This window comes from Glycine soja, chromosome 10 (genome assembly GCF_004193775.1).
Source record: "Glycine soja cultivar W05 chromosome 10, ASM419377v2, whole genome shotgun sequence".
Classification (NCBI taxonomy): Eukaryota; Viridiplantae; Streptophyta; class Magnoliopsida; order Fabales; family Fabaceae; genus Glycine; species Glycine soja.
The window spans coordinates 44,721,566-44,732,972 of record NC_041011.1 but is presented as its reverse complement, the minus strand read 5'-3'; the positions used below and the strand labels follow the sequence as shown (position 1 = coordinate 44,732,972).

General features: G+C 28.6%; 1 protein-coding gene across 1 annotated transcript; it reads right to left on the bottom strand.

Moving 5' to 3' along the window:
* Positions 1-622: 622 nt before the first annotated feature.
* On the bottom strand, positions 623-4,869 carry LOC114372235 (geraniol 8-hydroxylase-like). Its single transcript, XM_028329705.1, has 3 exons — positions 4,782-4,869; positions 3,246-4,141; positions 623-1,555 (listed from the first exon to the last, which is right to left on the bottom strand). Exons 2-3 carry the CDS (start codon positions 4,137-4,139, stop codon positions 971-973), a joined length of 1,479 nt encoding a protein of 492 aa, XP_028185506.1. The 5' UTR covers positions 4,140-4,141; positions 4,782-4,869; the 3' UTR covers positions 623-970.
* Between the last annotated feature and the right edge of the window lie 6,538 nt (positions 4,870-11,407).

Genomic DNA, 11,407 nt, shown 5'->3' with positions numbered 1-11,407 from the left:
AGTATTTTTTGAGTTCAAACCTTTTTCTGTTTTGAATGGGAGTATGATTTCTTTTCTTAAATTTGAATTTGACAAAAAAAAAAAATGATTCCATATGTTGTTTTTTCTTAAACAAAATATCGTGCCCCAATTTTGTGTATGTGTGAACCTTATATATATGGGGAATGTTGATCTTTTCAAGTTGTGCGCATTTTTTAATTTAAATAGAATTATCTTTGTTGACCTTATATAAGGAGTTTCTCAAAGTTCATTTTTTTATTCATATTATATAGTTTTTTTTTTTTTTTTTGTAAGCATGGCTGATAAAAAGAAACAAAACAAAACATTTTTAGGTTTGCTTGTCTTGTTCAGTTTTACGAACTTGAAGGATAAAAGGTTGAAGCCTTTTTCTCCCTTTATCACTGACTAGTCTCCATCTAAAAATTGAACCAATAAATTCATATATATATATATATAAGAGATAAATTTTTGTTATCAATTAGAATATTATTTAAATTATGATGAATTAGATAATTGATAGTATTAAATTTAATTATATTGAAATAATTATTTCCTAATTTAAAATGATCAACTAACCAAGCAACAAAAAATAAAGTAAAACTAGAATCATCAGTAGACAAAATAGAAACAATAGAGAACAACTATTTTTTTTCTTTCCTTCAAGAGGACACTGTTTTACATCCCATACAAAGGCTAACACAAAGAGGCACTACAAGCCAAATCAAACTAGCTAGATTAAAGCTACACTCAGACGACTCCTATCTTCTGCAACAATTAATAAACATAATAAATGATCATCATGTTACTCAAAGCCTGGTTATTTATTTATCCTAAACCCAGGCTGGAAGAAACAAGCTGGATCAAAGCTAGCACATACGAGAAACATTCAAACCAAAGAATCAAGCTTCTGTTTGCTGTTTCTGAGAAAAAGGTACATGGGATGGCATGCCAACATACAGATGATGTTGAATTAGTTGGCATTTACGAGAACAGGGATAGCCCTGAGGGACTGATCCAAGTCCATGTCGATGGGGTCAATGTTGTTCTCAAGCTTCCAGTCAAAGTTGTTGATCAAGGAACCGAGCATGTTGTGCAGCATCCTAACGGCGAGGGGGGAGCCAGGGCAAATTCGTCTTCCGCTCCCGAACGGCGTGAGCTTGAAGTGGCGACCCTTGACGTCTATGTCAGAGTCCAAGAATCTTTCTGGCGAGAACCTATGTGCGTCTTCCCATATGGCCGGGTTCCTTCCTATGGCCCACTCGTTGATGAGGATCTGTGTCCCCTGTGGGACCGTGTAGCCGCAGACTTGCACGTCCGTTTTGGCCCTTCGTGGCAGTAGCAGTGGTGCTGGTGGGTGCATTCGCAGAGATTCTTTTATCACTGATTGCAGGTATGGCAGCCTTGCCACGTCGGATTCCTCCACCGGTTTTCCTACTCCTATTGTTTCTGCTATCTCCTTCTTCGCTTTTCTCATGGCTTCTGGATTGTGCATTAGTTCCGTCATTGTTCTCTCTAAGCCGTAGGCTGTTGTATCCGTCCCCGCAACGAATAGGTCCTGTTACAAATTACATTCACTGTCAAACTCCAACTGGATTCCCTCACATTTCCACATATTCAAGCATTTGTATGAGAAATTAAAACAGTTGAATCTCCAGAGCTCCAAATATTTACAATTTATCCACTTATAAATATGAGTCGAACTCATGTAATTGTATCTATGAGTTGATTTTTTATCCATATTATTACTTACTTAATTAATAGTTGGATGAATTTTTATTTATCCTTCCCGTGACTTTGGAGGGAAAGAAATAGGAGACAAAAAAAAAATAGTGAAATAGATTTTTTGTTTTTTATTGTTTAGAAAGACACAAAAATGGTAGAAAAGAGAAAATTTTGATGCAACCCTTAATAAGCATATCTCAATTCAGACTTTAAAATATATTAATTTATTTTATTTCTCTCTCTTTGTTGTGTTTAATATTCAAATTCACTCAATTATTTGCACAATAAACAACTATACTAGGGGCTTGTTTGGGTAAATTTTTTAGAAGCACTTATAAGAGAAATGAATAAGAAGAATAAAATGAAATTAATTTCTTTATAAGTTAAAATTAGTTGTCCATTCCCTAATCATTCACTAATTTGTAGATGTATCATCTTTTGAAAAAGTTATATGAGAGAGTTTTTAAAATTTAATCAATCATCTCATTTTTTTATTTTTATTTGCTTCTCTTAAAATTACTTTTAAAGAAATTTACCCTAACACGCTAGGCCCTTAGATTCGTAGGACAGTGAAAGAAACAAAAATGGAAAGAAGGAAAGTAAGTAGAAATAAAATGATTTTTTAAGGTTGTTTAGTAGGAGAAAATACTGAAGAAAAAAACTAAAAGATTTTTCTTAATTAATGTATAGAAAATAAAAATATAAAATATGAAATAATATAAATACTCTAACAAATAAAATATATATGAAAAAGCAAAGATAATAAAGTCTTTTAAAAAGGACCCTTATAATTCCTTGACTTTCCTCGCCACTTTCGTAGAGATAAATTCTTGATAAGTAATTAAGTAGCCCACCATTTATATATTTATAATAGCAGCTCTCCATTTATAATTGCTGGATGGAGGAACGGTTAAAATTTAGAATGAGTGTTTTAATTCAATTTATTAACTGAGATAAAATATGAGTCTTTGCGTATTCATTCAATTTTTGCTTTTTATTTTATATTAAGATATCTCCCTATCTATAATTAGATACTACTTTTTATTTTATTTTAAAGTAGGTCTTGTCTCTTTCTGCACCATGTCTATATCATCAATTCAGTGGTCCATCAATTAAATGTCTCGACTATGTTGGTATATTCATCCTATAATTATCAGAATTGCTGTTTTTGGTATTCATCCAATAATTATGAGAGCTGCTGATAATAAGAAAGTCCAAGAGATGTCTAAAATAAATTTTAAGAACAAAAATATTTTAAATGAAAAAATTGTATTAGATTTTTTGTCAACGTGATATTTTTATTTATATATGTGAGTTTTTGTTTTATAAATATTAATTAAAAATTAATTTTCATTAATGAGAATAAAATTTAAATTTTAGTTATTTTATCTATATCCACCTAGTTACCCCTGATTGCTTAATGAGTGGATGATGAATAGTAACAGCAAAAAAAAATTCAGATCTAGTAGTGAAGCACAACAAAACAAAGCAAGAGATATAGAGAGAGGAAAACATATACATACAAGGAACAAATGCTTGATCTGCTTCCTATGAATCTTCTCGCTACTCTGGTCAGAAATATCCAGCAAGATATCCAACATGTCATGGCTAGTGGCATAACCCTTCTCTCCCCTCCTCCTCATGCGTTCATCAATCATGGGATCGAACACATCGAACAACTTGTCAATGTAGTTGGTGGTGTGCCTCCTGATCCCTTGTGGATCAAACACCCTCAACACTGGAAAATAATCCACCAAGTTCGGTGTCCCCGTTGCTTTCAACAGAGTCCCCACTATGTGTTTGTACTCGCCATCACCTACAGAGGGAACAAAATCCAGAGAGAGAAACGTGTACGATAAAAAGTTAATGCATGCCATGAAGGCTGCTCTTCCAATGTCCACCACTTCGCCGTTGAGGCTTCTTTGGCGGATATCGGTAAGAAGCTCCTTCATTTTCATGCGCCTAAGGTCCGTGCTTGCGTCAAGGGTCTTTGCCGAAAACAAGTTTCCGTGGCAGATTTTTCTTAGTTCTTGCCAGAGGGGTGAGACAGGGAGAAAAACCAAGCTGTAACGGTTGTGGTTGTACGAGGTTGTGATGTCGGGGTTTGTTCTGTCCGAGAATAATGAGTCATGGGTTTGGAGAACCTCTTGGGTGGCTTCTATTGAGGAGATTACTATGGTGGTTGATTGGCCTATGGTGAAACGCATTATGGGGCCATAGGTTTTGGCAAGCTTGGCCATTGTCTGCTGTGGCTTTTTATAGAGTTGTTTAGAGTTTCTAATGATGGTGAGAAGAGAGGGTCCTGGTGGAAGATTGTAGTTTGATTTTCTTCTCATTCTTGCTTGTAGTGAACGAAGAACATGCACGATGGAGCATGCCAACATGAGTAGCAGCGTAGTACTTAGTACAGTGTCCATGTCTGGGGTGAGAGACAAGAAAAAATTGTGTTAAATGTCAGAGCTAGCATATAGACCCTTTCGAATATATTGTGTTAATTATATTACATGAACACAAAAATGTGGAGAAATAATTGCACTTTGCACGTTTTGGACAGCATATATATTTACTGTGTCCTTTTAAAAGTGAATCATGTTCTTATTTTTGTGGTTGCAAATTGTGTGTTTTGAGATATTAGCAACATGCATGATTTTCACAAATCTAAAAGCATATACCAAAAAACGGGTAAGAAGTTAGAGCATGATGAGGCCTTATAATTAAGGCATATTGTGTTAATTACATGGGAAAAAAATAGTGGAGAAATAAGAGCACCATTTTTACAACATATGGGTCTTTTTCCATTTGAAGTGACTATTAATTCATTCTTTTAGGATGAGTGGCACAGTTTGGGCATGTTTATTTTGCCGGTGGTGTGTTGAGCGTATAAGTCGAGGTTTTTTTCTCTGATGGCAAAAGCATGATTTTTACAAATCCAAAGTATATGTAAAGAAATACCAAAAATATCAACATGTTTCGTTCATGTGAAAAAAAAAGGCTAAGGAAAAAGTAACTGAAACTAGCTAGTTGAGAGAGAAGAGCAGAGCTAAGGCTTAAGAACTTGCCTCTCTCAATGAAGTACTACGAGGAAGCAGATAGCAAGACCCCAAAGGATTCATGCCACCTGCTCTCTTGTTCTCCTCCTTATATAGAGTCGAGGCTCTCTTTGTGGATTATCAAAATAGAATAAAACGGTAAAATTTCCAGTTTTCACGTTAAAATTATGTTTTTTTTTTTTGCATGAGATAATTAATTAAATATTTATAAAATCAAGTGACAAATATAGCACTCACGCGGTTATACACTTGTACCTAGCCTCCACTACTCGAAGAGTTATACTAGCGAGAGTTATAATCTTGTCAAATAAATCTAAATATGAACAATAATGATTTTTAGAGTTTTAGAGACTCTTAAATATCAAAATCGCATCAATATTTTTAATTATTTAATATATTTTTTTATATCTCTCTCTTCCTTATAATAATTCATCTTATAATATAATCGTATTTTTTTTTCATTTATCTTCTATCTTCCATGCATATAAAAAATATTAATTTAATTTCACATTTTATCACTCAATTATCATTATTTTTTAATTTTAAATTTTTTAAGTTTCACATATTTCATGTGGTTGTTAAATATGTAACGAAATGTTGATGTATCCAATAAAAAAGAACTACGTTGTTTTTGTTAATTTCTCTTTTGAAATACACACGTGATCCGGATTTTAACATACTCCCCAGTACAAATAATAATTAAGAATGAGAGCTACTTTTCCGATACCTTTGTGCCATGTATGTCATTTTATGCAAGGATCCACCCTTTTTTGAGCTGGTAGATGTGTATGTAGAGTGCCACCTGAATACTGATGAATCTGTTCCATCTCATTTTTTTCCCTCTTCTTTCTTCTCCTTCTTAATTCTAGATTTTTAGCAGTATTAGACAATGGGAATTCGTTATTAATTTTAGGGTTAAATGTATTTTTAATTGTTATAATTAAGTAGAATGATGTTTATTTTTCATTATTTAAAAAATAAATCATTCCTTAGTCTCTATTTTTCTTTTTAAAAAGACTCTAAACTTACTCAAATATTTTGCTTAAGAAGCAAAAAAATATAAAATAAAACAATATCCCAATGAAGTTTGTAAAAAACGAAATAAAATATTTATCTTAAAAACGTCATTATCTTTATATATGAGAACTATAAGAATAGAATAACATATTGTTAAGAAAAAAAATAACAAATAACTACTGTTATATTCATAATCAAATAACAACATACTGCTGATTCGAGTAAAACTAACTTTGAATTCTTTAAATATAATTTTTGAAGGATATTAATCATCTATAAAACTAAAAATTACTTAACAATTAACACTCATATCATGATATAACTAAAAAAATCTCCAAAATCAGATCCTTAAAAATGTAAAATTAACCTAATATTAAAATATCTTCTATACTAAAAAAGTTAAAATTAGAAAAAAGTAAAAGTCGGGCCAAACCCTCTCAGGCCCCGTCTCTGTAGATAAGTATCTTAATTTAAATATATAAATTGTATTTTAGATTTACAATAAACCAGTATCTGAACTTCAAAAAATGTACAAGATTTTTATATAACTAAGTGTTTATAATAAACAAGCATTGTATGTGAACTAGATGATTTTTTTAAATATTATTTTTATAACTAATTTTAGATATAGTCATGGTAAAATTAATATATATATATATATATATATATATATATAATTATTATCTATGTATTTAAATTCGATTGTTTTTAAATATTATTTTTGTGTTCAATTATTGATATAGATTATTATGTTAAATAATTTATGTTTTTGGACATGTTATGTGAAAATGACTTTGGAATAATTTATGTTTTTGGCCATGTTATGTGAAATGACTTTGGAATAATTTTTGTTTTTGGCCATGTTATGTGAAAAATGATTTTGAGTAAAAATACAAAAAAGGATATATAAAAACTCATAGTAGTTTGTTTTATATTTAAACTAATACTTTAGTCTGTGAAATGTACAAGAAAAATGTTTATTATACACTATTATTTTAGTTTGTTCATTATACAGAATAAATGTTTATTTTTACATTTAAAAATTATAATAAATACTTTAAATATATAAGTTATACTATTGTTAAAATTTTTAATAAATAAATACTTTTAAACATATAAAGTATTCTATATTTATGATAAATAATTTATTTTATGATACAATATTATTTATAATTATTGATAATTTTTAAAAAAATATATTAAAATTTTACGTTACAACTAAGGATATTAATAATGATAAATTATAAGAGATACAATGTTGAGAAAAAAAATCCTTAAAAACACTCGTACAAAAAAAAGAATCTAAAAACGTTCTTGATTGTGTGTGTTTAGTTTAGAGAATAATAATAAAGATGATGAAAATAGAAGAATTATTTTTTGAATTAAAATAGATTGTAAAAAGTGTAGGTCTTAAAAAAATACAAAATTTATCTTCAATATTATTTCTCTCCTCTATATCAAATACACCATAAAGTATTACAACTCGTTCAAATTATGTAGCTTTTATAATTTATAGAGAGAGGAAGAACTCAAATTGACAACAAATAAATAATTTTGAAAATATAAATTATATTAATCATTAATAATTATAATATATAAATATTTTGAACATTTAAATTATATTTTAAATTTATGACAAACACTTTACAATGTGATACAATTTTTTTAAAATATTGATATTTTTTAATAATACTGAAATTCAATTTAAAAATAAAGATGCAATGATAGATTGAAAGATATAAGATGTAAGAAAAAAATCCCTAGAATTAAATGCTCCTGTTGAAAGAAAAATTCTTAAAATCATTCTCGGTACAGGATAATTATTTAAAATTTAAAATGTTATTGTTCAATATAATTATTCTAATTGATACAGAGAAGAAATAATTTAAATTATGTAATAGTTAAATGTTTATGTATTGATGATATAAAATAGTTTTACATTGCTATTCAATCATAAATTATTATTTAAATTATTTTAAGATAATTATTTTAAAAATCAATAAATTAAACATGGCTTGTGTTGGGTGATTGTATAAACTTGTTTACTGGCTTGTGTTGGGTGATTGTATAAACTTGTTTACATTTTCAACGTAAATTTTTTTTCTCTCTTATGATATCAGGTTTTTTTAACTATTGATGTTTTTTTAAAAATAATTAATGAAATTCAATTCAAAGATAAAAATATAGATGATAAACAATTAAAAAGATCAAATATATAAATAAAGATAAATAAAAATTGTCTGAAATAGTTGAGAGTTTTTCTTCTGTGCTAGTTGCGAAAAATAAAAATGGTGCGTGATGCGTACATTTATGATTTAATTGAAAATATGAAATAGTAAAAATATTTAATCGAAAAATAAGAAAGAATGAGAAGTTCCCCCTTTAATTTATGATATGAAAATAGATTAGACAAAATGACCATTCGTCATTTGATTAATTTTAATATCTTTTAAAAACTCAGACAAAGTATTAGAGTTGAAATAGTATTTGAGTAGAGGATAATGACGGTACGAAATCAATGATATGTGGAGTTTATGAATTAATGTATGTATTTTTATATATTTGAAATCGCGTTGTTACCTCTTAACTACCATTTGTGTGTCCTCTACTCTTTATTTGTTTATTTCAAGTACAAGTCTAACTACCATCTTATATTTGGAATCGCGTTGTTACCTCTTAACTACCATTTGTGTGTCCTCTACTCTTTATTTGTTTGTTTTAAGTACAAGTCTAACTACCATCTTATAGTTATGACCTCTTATCTTTGTTTTTTAATGTGTATATTCTAGACTTTTGGACTTTCATTCTGCTTTTCTTATTATAATTTTTAATTTTGGTACGTTTTGGACACTTATTCAATACATATTATCAATGTAAATAATGTTTGGATCTCCTTACAAGTGTCTTAACGTCTCGTATGTCATGTTTGGTAAATAAATTTTTAAATTAGATAACTATTTCAGATTAAGAGATCTCTTAATTTAAAATATAAACTATTGATTGATTTGAAATTCGTATGAAAACGGTTCATACTATATGGCATGGCTGAAAAGGAAGGGAGGACGGGACACGGTAAGCTACACATTTTTGACTAAACACTTTTTTAATACTTAAAGACTTATTATATAACTTTTTTTTTATCTAAGCTAGTTTGAACTCATTAATTATATAATTGTTTTTAATGAGGATAATTATTTTAAACTATTTTTGAATCATGCATGTGAACAAAGATCCTTGAAGATTTTCTTGCTTTATTCCGTTTATTAGAAATGTTTACGTGCAGTTAAAAAAATATGAATGTTTGCGTTTGTACTTTAATTTCTCCCTTATACTCGGTGATTCCATATGTATTTTTTTTATAGACTCCATAAGAATCTGAATAGAAATGTTTACGTGCAGTCAAAAAAATTATCATTCAAATGAGGGTTCTTCATGTCAAAGATAATTAACAATTAAAAGATAACGTTGGGATGAAATAGTATCTAACTTATTGATCACTTACTTGGTATTTTTGGTACCTCTGGCACCGTTTTTAATATATATATTTTTATTTGCGCACAAAGAAAAAAAACAATTAAAAGATAATGTCGTATAATATTATTTTTTTTCTCAATATAATTATTATCTTAATAATAATATATTAATGATGAACTAAAAAATTTAAAAATAATTTAATGATATTATAAGGTTAATTTTATAAAATTGATATTCAATACTTTCACCTATTTATTATTATTTTTTATGTGTAAAACAACCAAAAATGATTTTTATTTTGAAATGAAGGGTGTAATACTTATATAATTTAATTCAATTCAATAAACTCTAAAAAAACTAATACAATGAAAGTTTGCCCTTAAGAAATTAGATTTGGGAATCCGTTGGAGAGGCTTCAAACGTGGGTTCCAACGAATTTGCATCTTACTTTTTCATTCATCTGTTGAACTTGCATGGGAATTACATAAAATATGAAACTCGCCCACATGCATGCACCATGGAGATTAATCTAGTAAATTGTCCTCTGGTGAGATTGATTTAAAATTCTTAACGTAATGTTAAATAAATTCGAATAATAAAAATATATAGTCAACATAATACGGAATCACAGATAATTTTTCAATTAAACTAGTAACAACCATAATTCATGTGTTTTTACAAATATTACTATTAAAACCTGATTAGGATAAATAATGGATAAATTTCTCAGAATATATTTAATAAAAAAATTATAGAACCATTTTATCGTTCCGAAAAGATCTGTTTCGCACAATGATCATAATAAACAAATTACATATGCAATAGAATGAACAAAAAAATATCAATTTAATTGTACATTACAATTCCTATTAATTTAATCCTACGAGATAAACTTTTGACGAGTGATTATCCACCCTCAGACCCTCTCATCACCTTCAATAATTTCTTTTATTATATATATAACTGATATTGTTCGCAATAAACCACTAAAAAAATAATTTAATTTAATTTAATTATAGCACATAATCTTACCACTACGATTTAAATGTTGTTTTAACAATTTAATTTTTACCCGTGATTTTAAACTTATAAGATATTTTAAATATTTTTTTCCTTTTTCTATATGTCTTTAATTATTTTAACCTCTGCTATTTGGTACGAAATATACACGTACAAACATAACGAAGAGATACATACCAATCGCCGTTGTGTGGGATTAGTTAAAATTTGATCTCTAATCAATTTTTTCCTAAATACAATTTGTAAGTAACTGTTTCCAAAATGGATCTTAACACTAATTAATTTTAATCCGATAGTTAATATAAAAATTTCTCACATTATTAATAGATCTGCCAATTGGCCGTGATTTTCGTCCATATATAACTCAATAATTCACTTGATAGGGCCTAAGAAGGCGTTATTTGTCCGAAAATCCGGGCTGATGAAGGTCTGTCATGGGCCACCTAATTTTTTTGTCTATTACGATCATGGCTTCACTTGCATCTATGCGTTGATTTTCGTTTTTTTTTTCTTTCTTTAAAGTGCTTCATCTTCATCCATGTACATTCACTCATTTATCATATAGATAAATAGAATATGATCAATAAATATTAACATTTCAATTTCATTAAAAAAAGCAAATAATACTCGCACCTCGTAAACTTTTTTAATTTACACATAACACTATTATTTCTTTTCTATACTTATATTAAACATATGTTTGAAAACATTTCAATGATACCTCATTATATATCATACTAACACTCCCTAAAACAGAGGTTACAGTAACAATTAAAAAAAATAACAAGTGTTTGTGTAATTTACTAAAAAAAATATTGGATACTAAATATAGATATAATTCATAATTAAAAACACTCCATCAAGGCATCAAGTGACACCCACTCAATGCTTTAAATCCAAATATGTTGGGCCAGTGACACCCACTCAATGCTTTAAATCATCATATAAAATTATAAATCCATGTTCTCCACTCACCTCACCACCAGGCAGTGATGAACATTAGTCAATCATTTGCAAATGGTAGGGTTAGGGTATCTATCAAGTATCAAGCCTCAAAGTTCAATTGACCAAACAGGTATTTCATAAGTCTCAATCGTGGAGTGGACTCCGAATAATACAAGAGC

Excerpts from the sequence above, each read along its gene's own strand:
- LOC114372235 (XM_028329705.1), bottom strand. The coding sequence starts at position 4,139 with ATGGACACTGTACTAAGTACTACGCTGCTACTCATGTTGGCATGCTCC. Across the intron at positions 1,556-3,245 it reads AGATCAAGCATTTGTTCCTT|GACCTATTCGTTGCGGGGAC; the intron begins GTATGTATATGT and ends AATTTGTAACAG.